At 33.2% G+C, this 17,865-nt stretch overlaps 2 protein-coding genes and 2 long non-coding RNA genes across 8 annotated transcripts; 2 read left to right on the plus strand and 2 right to left on the minus strand.

The window, feature by feature from the left end:
• Positions 1–248: 248 nt before the first annotated feature.
• Positions 249–2,355, plus strand: LOC140059508 (uncharacterized). Its single transcript, XR_011847210.1, has 4 exons — positions 249–441; positions 1,260–1,372; positions 1,494–1,602; positions 1,843–2,355. It is a non-coding gene; the product is annotated as an uncharacterized lncRNA (long non-coding RNA).
• A 6,464-nt stretch (positions 2,356–8,819) lies between these two features.
• On the minus strand, positions 8,820–12,417 carry LOC140058432 (uncharacterized). Its single transcript, XR_011847007.1, has 5 exons — positions 12,373–12,417; positions 11,828–11,884; positions 11,232–11,312; positions 10,845–10,910; positions 8,820–9,912 (listed from the first exon to the last, which is right to left on the minus strand). It is a non-coding gene; the product is annotated as an uncharacterized lncRNA (long non-coding RNA).
• LOC140058430 (glycerate kinase-like) lies at positions 10,215–16,311 on the plus strand. Of its 3 annotated transcripts, none has more exons than XM_072104032.1 (5): positions 10,215–10,371; positions 13,732–14,117; positions 14,298–14,449; positions 14,825–15,000; positions 15,298–16,311. In XM_072104032.1, the coding sequence occupies exons 2-5, from the start codon at positions 13,774–13,776 to the stop codon at positions 16,234–16,236; spliced, it is 1,611 nt and encodes a 536-aa protein (XP_071960133.1). In that variant the 5' UTR covers positions 10,215–10,371; positions 13,732–13,773; the 3' UTR covers positions 16,237–16,311. The 3 variants fall into 3 exon arrangements, with proteins under 3 accessions (XP_071960133.1, XP_071960131.1, XP_071960134.1); XM_072104030.1 differs by lacking the exon at positions 10,215–10,371 and adding an exon at positions 12,746–12,852; XM_072104033.1 differs by lacking the exon at positions 10,215–10,371 and adding an exon at positions 12,796–12,852 and having other exon boundaries at positions 13,804–14,117.
• Positions 16,312–16,378: 67 nt separating this feature from the next.
• LOC140058431 (uncharacterized) lies at positions 16,379–17,698 on the minus strand. Of its 3 annotated transcripts, none has more exons than XM_072104034.1 (4): positions 17,622–17,691; positions 16,865–17,088; positions 16,707–16,752; positions 16,379–16,612 (listed from the first exon to the last, which is right to left on the minus strand). In XM_072104034.1, the coding sequence occupies exons 1-4, from the start codon at positions 17,624–17,626 to the stop codon at positions 16,564–16,566; spliced, it is 324 nt and encodes a 107-aa protein (XP_071960135.1). In that variant the 5' UTR covers positions 17,627–17,691; the 3' UTR covers positions 16,379–16,563. The 3 variants fall into 3 exon arrangements, with proteins under 3 accessions (XP_071960135.1, XP_071960138.1, XP_071960136.1); XM_072104037.1 differs by having other exon boundaries at positions 17,428–17,684; XM_072104035.1 differs by having other exon boundaries at positions 16,382–16,612; positions 16,865–17,092; positions 17,622–17,698.
• Between the last annotated feature and the right edge of the window lie 167 nt (positions 17,699–17,865).

Here is a 17,865-nt window from a genome sequence, read left to right on the forward strand (position 1 = left end):
ATGATGTATAAGGGTTAATTATCTTAATTGTATAATCCTTTTACAGGAGTTTAGTGTAGTTTAGAGACCATTTTTTGCTAGGCTAGGATAGAGCCTAGGCTAGTTTAGCCTTGCCCTAGCTAGCTAGAGCTCGGCCCAGCCAGTCGCAAGACCTACCAAGGCTGGTGGAGGTTGTTCGCCTGCAATACTATGCTCACATTTTGACGTTCTACTACTGTATTACTTTTTTATTGACTATTATGGCCTAGGCTATATTGCATTAATACAGGAACTTTTTCTTGTGTATAGGCTACAGCGATTTTCTTGGCTAGGCCAAAGAAAAGTCATGGTTGGTTTGGAACACGCTGCACTGGCTGGTGTGGTGGTGCGTTTGGACATGATGGGAAATGCAGTAGCAGTAGGCCTAGGCGCGCCTATGAATGATCAGAAACCTGAAAATGGGTAAGTCTTAGTTGTCTAATGGATTAAAGCAGGGTAAAAATTGGGTGACAGATGAAATTGTTCATGTTTTATTTTGTTCACGATAAAATCAAAATTCGGTATTTTATAAATTATATGGAGCTATCAGGTAAGTTTGATATTGGTCACGTTATTTGTATTGGCCGCCCTGTAGATACATTTTTGGTTCGGTATTGTTAAGTTTGCAGCTGTTAAACCATATGTTCATAATGTCTATAATTGTATTACAGTAGAACCTGTGTTTTACGTACCCTGATTTTACGTTCCCTTGATTTTACGTACGCTTAAAATAACCGATGACGTCATCATTTTCTTACATTGAGGGTGCAATTTAACAACAACAAAGCACACAAAGCCACAATCATGGCTGTGTGTGGAATTCTGCTGTGTGTTTGAGTCAAGCTACGCACGTGCCATGGCACGTGCATTTAAGCAGCGACTGTTTTTATTGATAGAAAATACAAGAACATTGATATTTTACACTTTATTTAAACATCTCACAGCCTGTATATACTGTACAGTACTGTACTTTTCTAGTTAGGCCTCACATCTTGCTAGGCCTGCTAGCCTGGCCTGAATAGTCTAGGCAAGGCCTAGCTAGTGACAACCTGCATGCTGTTCAATACAATAAAGTAGACAAACCGGGTAGCCTTTATAGCTACGATCTCTACGTATTTGGGGTCAATATAAGGTCAACCTTGATTTTACGAATCCTTTGTTTTACGTACGCCTTTCGGTCCCGTACCGTACGTAAAATGGAGGTTCTACTGTATATTAATTATTTGTTCATTTATTTTCAGACAGTCTTTCTTAGTGGTCTAACAAGAAGAAGATGGTGGTAAATTCAGTATGATCCTGCCAAGCTGGCTTAACACAAACCTAGATTGACTGCAAATTGATGATACCACCAGCGGTGAGTTTAAAGCTATATTTTTTTTTGTCATGTATATAACTGCATATGCAGTTAGTTTTTAAAAAAACCGAAGAATATATTGATATTGAGGGCGAGGAGGGTAATTTATCATTATCTATAGAGAAATGTGAATAGTAGTTGGAAGATAAGAAGATGTTCAATTAAGACTAGAAGACTATTTCTACTACTAGTACTAGATGCTACTCAAGTTTCTTCTGCTGAAAATACAGGTATATAAAATAGTCAACTTGTTTATGATTATAAATAAACATGCGCATTCATTAAAGACCAGTTATAAACGTGAATTTCAGATATGAAATTTCGTTAAATATACAAAAATAATTGTTGTCAGACTTAAATGTGGTCAAATATGGAATTTGGCCAAATTAAAAAAACCAGTCGGCCATTATAACAATAACTGTTGTCTTTCAATAAAGTGATAACATTAACATTTTGTTTTCTTTTTTTAGCTTACGCAAGATTGGAGATGGGCAGCTTTATCTATTTATGTATTTATTTTTTTAAGCCGTCATAAATTATAAATATAATTAATAAATAGTTAAAATAAATAGCATAAATTACCATTGTAATTAGCAAATCCTCACTAGCAATGAACAAAGTAAGTGCAATTTTAAAATAATTATAAGTGCAAAAATATAAAGCATAAATGTTTTTTTTTGTTAATTGAAAAGCAACATTTTGTTTTCAAATTCTTAAAAAAACTAACTTTCTATTAATTTCATAGGGGTTTACTTGTCTCAGAATGTCAAGTGTAAATAAGCCCTGATACCATGGTTTTCATGGTATTCAAATTTACATTTATGTATTTCAATTAATAATTAGTATAATTTAATGATTTGTTTTTGCTGGTGAGGTTCTTTTCTGTGTAAGGTGTATTAGCAAATCCTCATAAGCAATGAACAAAATAAGTGTACACCTTTTCGTTTACTTGAAAAACAAAATTTATTTTCAAATTTCATTTAAAAAAAATCAAATTTTACATAAATTTCATAGAGGTTTACTTGTCTCGGAATGTCAAGTGTAATCCCTGATGCCATGATTGTTTTTATTTTACATTTTTCTTTTCTTTCCGTTTTACATGGTATTAAAATTTAAAATGTTATACTTTATAGCAAACAGTTGCATACAAATTTAATTTATTTAAATGTAAACATTTGTTTTTGCTAATGAGGTTCTTTTTTATTTTTCTCTTGGGTGCAATTGTAATTCAGAACCCCTCATTAGCAATGAATTTTGTCAATTGTCCTCCCAGATACCATTTATGTTTTATACATTTTTGTTTTTAAATGGTGTCGTAAAAATAAATGTATTTCAAAGAAGCATATATTGTGTCTGCACAGTATGTATCAAAATTGTAAGTAAATTATGTTTGTTGGTATAAAGTTTGCGGTACACCACGTGTACTATTAGTTCTGAGTTGAGTTTCTCGACGCGAGGACGATGAAAGTATATTGATCGAAACGTCGAGAAACTCAACAGTTCTTTTCAGAACTAATACACGTGGTGTACCGCAAACTTTATATCAACATTTGATTTCGCCATGCAAACCTTAAAAAAATATAAATTATGTTTGCTAATGGGGTTCTGTTTGCTCTTGCCCTGGTCCTTCTGGTGCAATGTTTAGAGTTCAAATTGTGTACACTCATTAGCAATGAACAAAATAACTGTAATTTTATATTAATTTTTGGCTATTTAAAAAAATAATCCTGCAATAAAAGGCCATTTATATAATTTCAAATTTAATGTACCTACCCCTCAGGATGTATTCCCTTCTGTGGGTGTCAAGGAAATTGATACTATTTTCTATATTTTGTTCTGTTGTACATGGTATCGAAAGAAATTATTTAAAATTTAATACAAAATTGAAATTTGGTTTTGCTGATGAGTTTTTTTTTTCTTTGTACAACTTTACAAGTACTGTACTTGCGTGAATAAGCTGCCGTTTAAGAGAGTGCATACTTTGGAGATTCATGTTTAGTAAAAACATTCTATTTGTAAGCATTCTCTTTGAATTGCTCCTTTAGTACAAAAACATGTTTTTACTGCTTTTTGCCTATGGTTTTCCTACATCTCACAAAAATTTACTAATAATCTTAACATTATGAGTTCTTTTCGATAACATATATTCCTAAAAGTTGTCTACAAAATTGACGCAAGCACTATAAATTCTGCGTAATGATAGCAAGTACGGTAACTTGCATTATAAAAGGTGGGGGACATGGTTTAAAAAAGGTGGGGGGGGGGGGACATGGTTTAAAAAAAGGTGGGGGGGGGGGACATGGTTTAAAAAAGGTGGGGGGGGGGAGGGTTTAAAAAAGGTGGGGGGGGGGCATGGTTTAAAAAAGGTGGGGGGGGGGCATGGTTTAAAAAAGGTGGGGGGGCATGGTTTAAAAAAGGTGGGGGGGCATGGTTTAAAAAAGGTGGGGGGGCATGGTTTAAAAAAGGTGGGGGGATCTATTTTAATTATGTAGGTATAAAATTGTTTTTAGCTGTGTTTGTTGATCACTTGGAATTGAAAAGAACCAATGGAAGGGTACCACACATTTTGATGATGTTAAATGGAGAGTTGCTGCATTATTTACAGATGGTTAAATGGTATGTCGCCAATATTCAATCTTCATTTTGATTATAATTCATTGAATGTACAACTAGAATCGAACATTATTCTGCACAGTAAAGGAAAATGATGATGTTACCCTAAATAGTATCTGTAAAAACTAATATATTACAATCAATCAAGGTAGACAAGCCTAACCACTCCTGTTTGATACTCTGCTTGATTGAATTCATGATAACGGTTGAGACAGGGTAGCATAAAATGGACGCAAGAAATGCTTTTAAAACAACTGAACATTATTGAATAATTATTATGATTACTATTTATTATTGTATCTTTTTAGGTATGCACCAATTGAAGACGACTTTCTATGAGAGACTTGGATCAGCCAGCAATTTCAAGATCAACAAACATTTACATATATAATTTCCATTGTAGAATTGTTCAGTGAAGTGGAATGAATCTTAATGTTCTTTAAATTTAATGAACAAAATTGACTAAATTGTAATTTTTGAAAATTATATATGAAAAACTTTTTCCAAATATTTACTATTTCTTTATATTTTGTATCATTTTTCAAATATGAATAGCCTAAATTTTGTTTTGGCAATTGAACTTTTTGGATTTGTTTTGGTTTTTTAAACTTGAGTAGTTTTTTTTGTAATCACACTTAAAATTACAAATTTCAAACATAATTTTACATGATTTCGGTTGAATATTCTTATAATTCTATAAAATTGAATTCCACTTCACTGTGTATATATTATATATTTATAGTTTATAAATGTAATTAGTTTCAGGTTTTTCGAACTCTAAACATTGTTACAAAAAAAGCACCCCTCTGCACACCCCCTGTGTGCTCCAACCACACCGATGGGTACCGGCCAGCTCGGCTGCACGGTGAATGCTTCTCGGGTCGTGTTCTTTGCTCCTGCTAATTGGTGAGTTTGTTTTGAGATTTTCTATGGAGGTTTTTGATACTTGTTTCATGTTCTATGTAATCTACATTTTGACCAAATGCTTGTGAGAGTCCTTTACAGTCCTTTGTGGTGTTGGCATTGTGGCGGTGGCACCATCATCAGTGTATGGGTTTGAAACTAGACAAATCAGGAGTTAAATAACCTAATAAACTGGTTTCAGTATGTTTTATGGTTCTGTTTTACAATTAAAATTTAATAACTCAAAAGACATTGCATGCATGTACAAACAAAAAATATTTTGGAACTTTGGTGGTTAGACAAACTCTGTGTGATACATTCCTCTTTGATCTGGCTAAGTAAGCAGGCAGGAAGTTATACAATACTATTCTCAAAGTGTGCTTGATATATTTATCTCAAAGATATGGTACCAATTTAATTTAATACAATCATATAATTTAGCTATAATCCTGTCTTTAAATTTAAAGTTGATAATTCACATTTTCACACATTACACACAATATAATTTATATTTTACACTTTTTATATTTGCAACAAAAATATTAATATAAATTAGAAGTAAAAGTGTTTTTATACTGTTAGTATAATGTAAGAATTGCCTGTAAGGGGCACTTTAAAACTTAGCTGCCTGTAAGGGGAAATTTAAAACTTAGCTGCGCGCCTGTAAGGGGCACTTTAAAACTTAGCTGCCTGTAAGGGGAAATTTAAAACTTAGCTGCCTGTAAGGGGAAATTTAAACCTTAGCTGCGCGCCTGTAAGGGGCACTTTAAAACTTAGCTGCCTGTAAAGGGAAATTTAAAACTTAGCTGCCTGTAAGGGGAAATTTAAAACTTAGCTGCCTGTAAGTGGAAATTTAAAACTTAGCTGCCTGTAAGTGGAAATTTAAATTTTAGCAACCTGTAAGGGGAAATTTAAAACTTAGCTGCTTGTAAGAGGAAACTTAAAACTTGGCTGCCTGTAAGGGGGAAATTTAAAACTTAGTTGACTGTAAGGGGAAATTTAAAACTTAGCTGCTTGTAAGAGGAAACTTAAAACTTGGCTGCCTGTAAGGGGGAAATTTAAAACTTAGTTGACTGTAAGGGGAAATTTAAAACTTGGCTGCCTGTAAGGGGAAATCTAAACTTAGCTGCCTGTAAGGGGAAACTTAAAACTTAGCTGCCTGTAAGGGGAAATCTAAAACTTAGCTGCCTGTAAGGGGAAATCTAAAACTTAGGTGTCTGTAAAGGGAAATTTAAAACTTAGCTGCCTGTAAGGGGGACATTTAAAACTTAGTTGACTGTAAGGAGAAATCTAAAACTTAGCTGCCTGTAAGGGGAAATCTAAAACTTAGGTGTCTGTAAAGGGAAATTTAAAACTTAGCTGCCTGTAAGGGGGACATTTAAAACTTAGTTGACTGTAAGGAGAAATTTAAAACGTAGCTGCCTGTAAGGGAAATTTAAAACTTGGGTGCCTGTAAAGGGAAATTTATAACTTAGGTGATTGTAGGGGGAAATTTAAAACTTTGCTTTAATTTATGAAGTAGATTTGCTGACCATTTACAGTACTCTAATTTTTTGTTGCAAATATAATAAAAACAATTTTATAAATACATAAATTAAACTCTGCATAAATGCATAATTTATTTTGGTTCGCACAAATTCAAGGAGAAGTCTCATTGAGTATTTTGTAAAGCATCATTCATCATTCAAATGTATTTTCCACCAAAACAAACAACAATGATAAATTACTGTAGCTAGGAATAGTTGTTTTAAAAAGCATTGATTGATTTAATTAACATTCAAAAATAAATTAAATGCACTCTTTTAGTGTCCTTATAATTTGAATGAAGTTTCAAGTAGGATAAACCAGTTGATACAGTATGCAATAGGCAGACTAATAATATAAACTTTATTTGGGTGATGTAAATTATTTACAGCATTGACAATTTAATGCTTTGAATAGTTAAATTTAATAAATAAATTTAGGTGTATTTTTTATGTTTACGTCAGTTCAATTTAAAACTTAGCTGCCCGTAAGGGGCTTTTAAAACTTAGCTGCCCGTAAGGGGCTATTAAAACTTAGCTGCCCGTAAGGGGCTATTAAAACTTGGCTGCCTGTAAGGGGCTATAAAAACTTAGCTGCCCGTAAGTGGCTATTAAAACTTGGCTGCCCGTAAGGGGCTTTTAAAACTAGGCTGCCCGTAAGGGGCTTTTAAAACGTAGCTGCCCGTAAGTGGCTATAAAAACTTAGCTGCTCGTAAGTGGCTATTAAAACATAGCTACCCGTAAGGTGCAATTAAAACTTAGCTGCCCGTATTAAGGGGCTATTAAAACTTAGCTGTCCGTAAGGTGCTATTAAAACTTAGCTGCCCGTAAGGGGCTATTAAAACTTAGCTGCCCTTAAGGTGCTATTAAAACTTAATTGCCTGTTGGTGACTTTTAAAACTTAGCTGCCCGTAAGGGGCTGTTCAAACTTAGGTGCCCGTAAGTGGCTATTCAAACTTGGTGCCCGTAAGGGGCTATTCAAACTTTGTTGCCAATAAGTGGCTTTTATAACTTTGCTGCCAGTAAGGGGCTATTCAAACTTGGGTGCCCATAATGGGCTATTCAAACTTAGGTGCCCGTAAGGGGCTATTCAAACTTGGGTGCCCGTAAAGGGCTATTCAAACTTAGGTGCCCGTAAGGGGCTATTCAAACTTTGCTGCCAGTAAGGGGCTATTCATACTTTGCTACCAGTAAGTGGCTATTCAAACTTTGCTGCCAGTAAGGGGCTTTTAAAACTTAGTCACCAATGAGTGGTGAATTTATACTTAATAATATAATTTAATTAATATAATTTAATTAGTATAATTGAATTACATTAAATTGAAATTGTAGCTTAATAGTTTGTTTTGGTTGAGTTTATACATACAGTGGTCTACACACAGTGAACACAACATGCACACAGTTGGTTACTACAAACATTAATAATAATAAAAAAATAAACAAACTTACACTAAAATAAATAATGGCTTCTCTTAAGATAGGAATAGTTGGTACCGTATCTGAAGGGTAAATGAGTTGGGCAGTATAACAATTACACTGTGCTGTCCTGAAAACGAAGTCGTTGGGTTTGGTATTACCAGAGAGTCAACCTTATTAAATTATATAATCCAAATTATGTACTGCACAATTTGTTTTCTTGAGCTAATTATAGGCATCAAAATTATTGACATCTAATTTTCGGAGACCAGTTTGGCTTTATTTTCCACAACAAGATTGGTTGCGTTTGTGTCGTGCGAAGCTATGACAAGCTTTGTTCAACATAAATGCGTCTAATTTGATGTTTTGGGAATTTAGTCTTAGAACCTTTTACCTTTTTTTTACTGTAAATATTAATATAAAATAACCTTTTGGCTAATGATATAGTCGAATGGATATCAAAACTACACAAATATCAAATTCTATTAAAAATCATTTGTTTTTAATATATTATTTTATTAATAATGTTTGTTAAATACAGTATTAGTTCAATATCTAAATTTTAATATAAATATATATTCAACTATTAATTCCTATGCTCACATATGCATATAATTCCACTCCTGAGAACGTCCGGTGTGCCCAGGGCGATTCCCTCATGTGTCAGCGTCCCTGCATTGGAGTATTGGGTTCTCACTTGTGTTAAATGGTTTTTCTGTAGTTTACATTGAACTTTAATCGTTTTCGATTGAAGCTAGTGTCTTTGACTTTCTAGATGTCTTGGAGCATTCTTGCAGCTTGGTGGTTGTGGCGGACATGACTTGGGGACATATTCAATGTGTAGTTGTGTGGGTTAACACTCATTGGTGTAGTGGGGCACATAGGGGGTGTTGCAGAGGGGTGCTTTTTTTTTGGCTCGAAAAATAAACACCACACACAATGTACATTTGTTTGTCTTTTATTAAAGTGGCTGACCACCAACCGCCAGAGGGCGCCCTTTAAACTACTAGCCACAATGTAGAGGGCGCCCTCATCCAATAAAAAAAATCGGCGTAGGAGTCCCTACAGAGCCAATTTCCAACCAGATGAGGGCGCCTTTCACACAAACAACACTATAGAGGGCGCACTCCCATTAAAAAACGCCCTCACAAACGAAAAAAAAAATTGGCGTAGGAGTCCCTTACGAGACCTTTTTCCATCAGATGAGGGCACCCTTTTTGCCAATCACAATATAGAGGGCGCACTTTTTATAGAACGCCCTCATTTAATACAAACGATAGTGCCACTTTTTTTTACGCCAAATGAGGGCGCTTTCCAGTGGCAGAAAAAGTAATCATTCATTCTACATACCTGTTACTGTTAGCCTTCTTTCTAGCTGCCAGTACAGCAACTTTTTTTCTTACCTTTACAAATATGCCTACCACTCTACCGCAATTAATAACAATATGCCTACCACTAAATAATAATTATATGCCTAAACTAAATCGTGTGAATATCTTAAAAGTATATTATCATATGCCAACCAGATTAAACAGTTTTAATAGATTAGAAAATAATAAAATGTGAAATCAGACGATAAACAAGTATACATGCCTACATGACTAAAATACAGCATAGAAGATGTGAAATCAGATGATAACATGAAGTATATATATGCCTACCAGACTAAAATATGTGCAATCATAATGAACAGTTTATAAAAATAAATGCAAACAATTGATGCAATGCTGAAATTCATATGCCTATGACTAAAGATATAATATGCCAATACTAAAACTTGAATAAAGTTAAAAAATAGACACAACACAGGGATTAACTTTATTGAGGTTAGGGCTAATTACAAAGACAATGGCAATCAGATGGAGCAGCTGGATCGCGGATGATTATGTTGGAAATAGTAGATATAGTTGAAATTCTCTGTACTATAGTACAGCGATTTCCAAAAAAATGGACAAAAGGGCTGTTATATGTGTCAGTCAAATGAAACTATATTTTGGTGCAGCTGGTGAAAATATATGGTCATGAAAATGTAGCTTTCCACACAAAGAATACTTCATTAAAATCAAGTTTCCAATTCTGTTTCACCTGAAAGATAACAAAATATAATAAATATTTAATTTTTAGGATTTGTTTTTCTGCTCCTTTTGTTTTGTACACACCTTATTTGAGTTCAGTGCCAGTAATAGAGTATTTGATATAAATGCTTGAGTGCATCACCAGATGTGTTATGCAAATTTTATGTAAATTAGAACTTTGCATGCTTGAGCAATGTAAGTTCATTTGGCATGTGTAGCTTGTTGTGCAAGGACACAGCATGGAAGGCTAGTACAATGGTTTATAGGAGCTGACTTAAGCCTGTACTGAAAGGCTTACTAAGCCTGGAGCTGACACAAGCCTGTACTGAGAGGCAATTACTAAAGTCTAGAACTGACACAAGCCTGCTCAGACTGAGAGAGTTATTAAGCCTGGAGCTGACTCAAGCCTAGGCTTTACCTAGAAGCTTGTCTGCGGTTGACTGTAGCAATGAGGGACAGTCAGAAGGAGGTGAGTTAAAATAGAAATGTAATATAAGAGTTTACCATATAACAATTTTGTGTCTGTATATTTATGATTGCTTTTTATTAATATTGAATTAAAATGATATGTCATTAAATTTCTTTCTTTATAGAGATATAGAGATTTTTAAATAAATTTTGGTTATAATAAAGAGGGTGGGTGCTTTGTTTATTTAAAGTTAGGCTGGGCGGAATCTACACCCCAGTAGGATTACATAAATCAAGCACATGCTATGCTAACATGTTATTTGAAAATTTTATGCAATTTCTTAGTTAAAAATAATGATTGATTCCGAAAGACTGCTCATCACACAAGGGTAATTTGCGTCAACTACACCGGACGCTATAGAATCCGTTGTGTTTTTACTTTTTTTAAACTTTAGTTAGGCTGGGTTCAAAATTTGGTGTCCAACTGCAAGTCATTTTGTATTTTAAACTAAAAACCATCGAACCTTACATTACCTTTCGTGTTTAGCTACAACAGCTGATCTGTGTTATCATCTAATCTTTATCTGGTTAGAAGAGTTCCTGAAAAATATTTTGAAAAAAATTATTTTAAAAGTGATCAAAAATATTCAGTAATTCATAACAAATAAACATGTTAAAAAAAAAAGGAATGCACTATATTGAAATTAACTGAACAGACTCATAGATGCTTTATTGAGTTATTCAAAATTAGAGGGAGCTGTATACATTAGGACCAATTTGGACGTTGCGCACTTAAAGTCATAATTAATTGATAATTAGTAGTTTTTTAATTAATGTAGAATAACATTTTTATTTGATATGCCATTTAAGTGTAGCCATGCATAACAAATTGTAGGCAATGTTTTATAATATTCAACATACCATCATTTTTTTTTCTTTATAAACTGTGATTCAAAAACATACTTCTAGGTAAAAAAGTGATGTTGAGTGTCGATGTAGTTCCTGCAAGATTTAAGAAAAATAGTATATTAAGTGATGATATATCTGGTACAATTATTTGCATATTCAAGGTTTCAGTTCAGGATGGAGCTATAATTATTATATTACCCACAGCATTGTCATTTTTTCAGTAATTTTCCTTTGGATTTATATATCTTTATCGTTTAAAATTAATTAATTAAATTTCAGTATATCACCGGGCAGTTTAGAATTAATGTACTTTGCCTAATGTGTCGATATATATATTTATTTCTGGCTGTTTTACTTATCGTTTTGATTTAACTTTTCGCTTTTTTTTTTGTATCTCCATTGAGATCCAGCCACTGATACCCACAGCATTGTCATTTTTTCAGTAATTTGCCTTTGGATTAATATATATTTAGCCTTATTATTTATTTTTTATTCAGTAGATTTCGTATTGAATACATAATTATTTATGCCCACTACACCAGTACTTATACTATTTTAATCATAAAGCAAACAATTTTATAAAATAATACACTTAACTTAAAACTTACTCATAAAATGTCAAAATTATGACTTCTCAGATGTGTCTTCTTAGTACTTTGTCATACCTGAAAATAAAAGATGATAGTTAAAATCTAGAATGCAAAATTTAAAAATGAATATGGTATGATTAAATTGGCACTTTCGGCCTTTCCCCATTCATATTAAATAAAATTTATTATTTTAAAAAATAAAATAATTTTTATACAAACTATACTCAGTACCCTCATTTGAAAATAATATTCTATGAATTGTGACAGGTGTGAAGATATTCAAATGTGTAGGGATACCCATTGTGTAGGCCTATTAATAATGGAACCATTAACGCGAATGGTGTAGCCAAGCAACAGGGCCTAAGTACGTACTTCGCACTGCACTGGCTGGTGGTGGTGTGCATCCATCGAACGTGGAAGAGGCCCTAGCGAAGCACCACTTTTATATTAATTAAACTGACGTCTACTGATGTTATAATAATCTTGCATGACTTTTAAAGATGTACATATTTATATTATATATTTTTTGCCTTCTGTCAAATCAGTAGGCTTATTATACTTACTTTTATTATCGTTTTTTGATGGTGGAAAAGTCAAGCAGCAGAGGGTCCGCAGCAGAGAAAAAAAGAAATCAGCGCAGACAATTGAAAATCCCGTGATCTGATTGGTCAATAGTCAGCTAGGGACTTCTGACTCACTCTCTGAAACCCGTCCGATTTGTTTTCAGAGTTGCGCAATCGCAGTATGTATTAAAATATTATTTTTGTTTTTGTTTAAAAGAAAGGTTATTTTGGTTATAAATAAGTTATCATACTCTTTTTATCTAAAATAAAACGCATAAAATCTTCCAAAAGTTAATTTTTGTCGGAACTTGGTTGACAAAATATTCACGTTGGTGGCGCTCGTTTTTGTTTATATTGTGACTATTGACGCGTGAACTAGTTTGGTCTTTAAAAAAACACATTTTCCCACATCAATTACTGTATTAGCATAAGAAATCTGTTTGTTTAGTATGTAGTAACTGATGCCTGTTTGGATATATAGTATGTACAGATAGTGAGAAACAAATTAGATTACAATTTTAACATTTGTATACAGTAGTTTTTATTATAGAGGGCAGGCTAGCTAGCTAGGCCTACTACTTTAGTCTACTGTCTAGTCTCTAGAGAGTATGTAGAGGTCCTACCTGTCCTGTAACCTAGCTAGCTAGCCTTAACAGAGTCTATCCAGCATACTACTAGCTAGCCTGTAAAAGCACACATTTACACAGTCGACCATGCAGCTAGAAAACTTGTCTTTTTAGATGTATGCTGATATAATGATAAAATAATATAATTAATCATATGCATATTTCCAATAATTTTAACTTGTCAAATGCGAGGTACTCAATAGATAAATACAAATATTCTTTTTTTCCGCGTATTGTAAGAGCATGGAATGTACTTCCAGAATGCATTAAACAAGCATCATCATTACAAATCTTTAAATCAACACTTTGGACAAACATAGATGATTGCACAATCACTATTGCACCACCTAATAGCATGTACTGTCATGGGCTTCAATTTAATGCAGCAATCGATTTATGTGTATTAATGTATGGACGTTGATTTGTTTGTTTTTTCATTATTGTTTGGTCAGTTTAGTGAAATTGTGAAATTTATAAATTTATAAATAAAAAAAAAAAAAAAAAAATTCAGTTAAGTATAATGTTTGCACACCGAGAAACGCACCCCCCTGGCGCATATACCCATGTGGTCCTTCGTCAGTATCCATCCAGATCCAGATTTGACCGTTCCATTGGCACAGATGGCCGGCCAATAGTCACCAGAGAAAATTTAAAATTCATAAGCCAAATTCATTTTAAATTCATAGTTGATTTAAATAATAATATATATTTATATATTTATATATATATCCAGGTTTCAATAGTGAACACTTAATAGATAGAAAAAAATGTGGGAATGAAAGTTAATATTCCAAAATATATGCAGCTTTTCCGATGTTTATCAAATCTTCGAAAAATGAGCAAATCTTTGACTTATGATGCTGAACAGATCTTTGAGGTATCAGTCAATTCTGTCCTCCCGCACCAGATGGTCAAACGGTCACTACTTGTGGATGGCAACAGACTAGTAGTGGATGGATGTAGTTACAGTATCAACCACAATGTTCATATGGTTGGTTTTGGCAAGGCTGTTATTGGGATGGCAGCTGCTGTTGAAGAGATTCTTGAAGAACATCTGGTTCAGGGTGTTGTCAGTGTGCCGTTTGGTATCCAGGAATCTTTCAGGGCTTCTGGTCGGAGGTAAACTATTGTCTATATAAATTAATCCTTAATCTTAATAAATTATAAGTTATTACTTTGTACATTATTTTGGATAAACATTTTAAATGAATTGATTTGAATTTAATACAATACTATGTTTATTTAAGTAACAGTTTATTGGGATATCATGATTTAAATTACTTTCTTTTATTTCTTTAGTGACCTATTATTAAAATTGGAAAGTAAGGTCAAAGTAGTAGAGGGAGCTGCAGATAACCTTCCTGATGAACCTGCAATGAATGCTGCAAAGGAAATCGCGTCAGTGGCAGAAAATGTTGGAGAAGATGATATTCTGATTGTTTTGATATCAGGTATGTTGAATTATCCAATTCGATATTCTTTAATAGCATACTGTGAATTGTTTCTACAAAAAAAAAAACATATTTCAGAAAGAAAAGCATTTAGTGCATAAATCATAAAAAAAAATGTTTTAATCTTTTGGTAGCCAGTATATATCTTTGTTACTTTTTGACAATTTTTCTTTCAATATGCATCTCACTAAAATGAATCTTTATTAGTGAATGTTAAGAATGAAGGGATTGTAAACTGATTGTTTCTGTTGCAACACCCTGATCGCTTGCTTCAAATAAATAAGTGGGAAAAAGCTAAAGTCATTTGGCCAGTTTTCCTTAAAAAATCATCTTTACTATTAAACACAATTATTTTTGAAAATTTAAATTAAATAGGAGGTGGTTCTGCTTTGCTTCCGTTGCCTGTGGATCCTGTAACACTAAATGATAAGCTGCAAGCTACCAAAATTCTAGCAAGGAGCGGTGCTACAATACAAGAACTAAATACAGTCAGAAAGAAACTGTCAAAGTTGAAAGGTGGTGGCCTGGCCAGACTTGCAAAACCTGCCAAGGTAAAGAAATCAAGTTTGGTTTGGGGTACAACTTTATGCAATTTCTATAAATTGATAAACGATGAGCCAATATGTGGTGTGAAGGCAATTGACACAGTCTATTGACAATGCAGCAAATTCATCATTTCCTATCATCAATGCATTGTTTTCCAGTTGTTTCTTGGCAACATGGACAACTTTATTTTAGACACAGAGTCAACCATGTCAATAAAAAACAGACATGGTTGACCATACTGACAGTCTATTCCATACTTTCTACCTCAACTAACCTAAATAAATGTTTTTAAATTTGTTTAGGTAATCTCCTTTATTTTATCTGATATCATTAACGACCAACTGGACATGATAGCTAGCGGACCAACTGTTGCAGATGCATCAAATACAAATGATGCACTTGCCATCATCTCAAAGTTTGGTGAAGAGACTTCAATGCCATCATCAGTCATGGATACGTTAAAAGAGGCTGCTACAAAACATCAAACCAACAGAATAGAGACAAATTTCTCTCATGTTCAGAATGTTATTGTTGGCAGTAACAAGATAGCATTGCAAAGAGGTTGTGAGAAGGCTCAAGAGCTAGGCTATTATCCACTGATAATGTCTTCAGGAATTCATGGGGAAGCAAAAGATTTAGCAGATGCTTACTGTAATCTCTCCATGTTGATTGGACTCTTAATGCAGTATAGAAAATCGGTATTGTCATACAAAGGCATTGAGTTGAAACTGTTGGATAGCATAAACATATTGTCTAAATTTGGTGTCTCTAAATCTTTTGGTGGTCATCTTCTTGAATATATTCCATCTGCAGATAAACCTCTTTGTTTACTAGTGGGAGGAGAACCCACTGTGACATTAAAAGGAAACGGTAAAGGTGGTAGGAACCAGGAGTTAGCTCTTGCTGCAGCTGTTCATTGGCAAACAAAATCGGTGGAAGACTTAGCCTGCAGCAATACGTTGACAGCAGGGGATAGAGTGAAGACCGGCTGCCAAATGGTGTTGTTGAGTGCTGGAACTGATGGACAAGATGGGCCTACAGATGCTGCTGGGGCTATAGCTTATCCGTCCCTGTGTAATGAAGCTAGAAACCTACACCCTCAAGAATTTCTTGATAATAATGATTCATACTCTTTTTATTCTACATTTAACGATGGAATGTATTTGATAAAAACTGGATTAACTGGTACCAATGTTATGGATATACATATTATGCTTTTCAGTCCAAATACTTCACAATAAAGTTAAATTTGAATCGTTTAGTCAATAGCCTTTATTTACACTTTAATGGATGGCGAATGACAACAACATAAAAGACTAAATACATTATACTTCATTAATGTAATTTATTGTACTTTTTGTAATTAATTACATTAAAAATAATAAACTTATTTCTACCCATGAATTGTCTTTTTTAAGGTGCGAATTTGTAGTCTAATTCTTCGAAGGAGAAAAATCTTGCAAAGAATTGATGTCATTTGTTCTGTATTTCTCTTCATACGTTCTGGTACGGCCAACTGAGCTCAGTTCATTCTTCTGTATATTGCACTAAAATAAATCTCCGTAATTTCAATTTGTTTTTTTATCCGAGGAAGAACTAGATGGCACATCTTCACACCTAAAATAAAGTTAGAATACTTGAGTAATTATTTTACAAAGCTTCTAAACAAATGTATAAATAATTAAAACGTATCTTTTAAGTACTCATTTACCTTGTACTTGAAAGATCTCGTTCTGGACTAGTTGGATTTGAAAAGACTTTAAAAGAAAAGTTAAAGGTTATTAAGGAAAGTATCGTTAATTCATTCATTCTTTTGTAGTACTGTACTAGCAATATTTAACAATCTGGCCCACCACTTTAATGTTATACCTTGTTTGATATACATATTTGATATAACCGGTCCATACAGCCTCCAAGCAACATAGATAAGAAAAAGTAAAACTATGATGGAGTATACAAGTAGTCGACAAATCCTTATTTGTATGTCATCGGAATACCATAGTTGCATGATCCATGTTGTCGTGGTAACTGTAGCAGATATATCTTCCTCATTTTCAAACTGTTTTTCAGTATCCATTGCTTTCAACAACATTCTAGCTAGTGTAATGTAAAAACATTAACAGCAGTCAAAGTGCATTTATAGTTTTGCATTACATTAAGTGTGATGCTGTAAATTATTTTTCAATATAATAGGTTATTTAGCATGTAAAGTAAACGATATAGAAAGAAAACAAACGTCATTGTGATTTAGACATGTATGTAGGCCTATAATTATTAATACTCAAAATAGCCTTAAATTTGTTTTTGAAAATGCAAAATTTAATCACGAAATCCTATCATGGTCATACACACGATATAGATTGCCCATTCTCTGGAGTTCTTGGTGTTATGTTGAGTTATAATTTTCCTAGGCCTAAGAGTTATAGATTTACCTTATTCACATCGGCATGCCAGCACGGCAGCTACCCGTACTTACAAATTAACTTACAGATAGAGGATGCCTAGCCTAAATTTAGATTATACAGGCTTTGATAATAGTTTTATTTTTGTTTTAAGGTGTCCACAATTAAACAAAACAATTACAGCTTAAATATTTAGGACACAAGTTTACATTTATGATTATTACCTCATTAATTAGGTTGAATCGAAAAACAAATTAATTTAATTTATGGAGGCATCCATGTTTAGGCTCTCCTAGTCAATTTCTTTTTGCGAAAAATAAATGAAAATAATCTGGTTAAAAATGTTAGTGTACTATCATTTAAATTATCTATAATTGTCTAAATATTATTTATTTATATTTTGATTTAAAAAAACAAAATTGAGCTAAATTAAAATAATATTAACTCACAATATTTTTAAAAGTCAAC

Source organism: Antedon mediterranea, chromosome 9 (assembly GCF_964355755.1).
Source record: "Antedon mediterranea chromosome 9, ecAntMedi1.1, whole genome shotgun sequence".
Lineage (NCBI taxonomy): Eukaryota > Metazoa > Echinodermata > Crinoidea > Comatulida > Antedonidae > Antedon > Antedon mediterranea.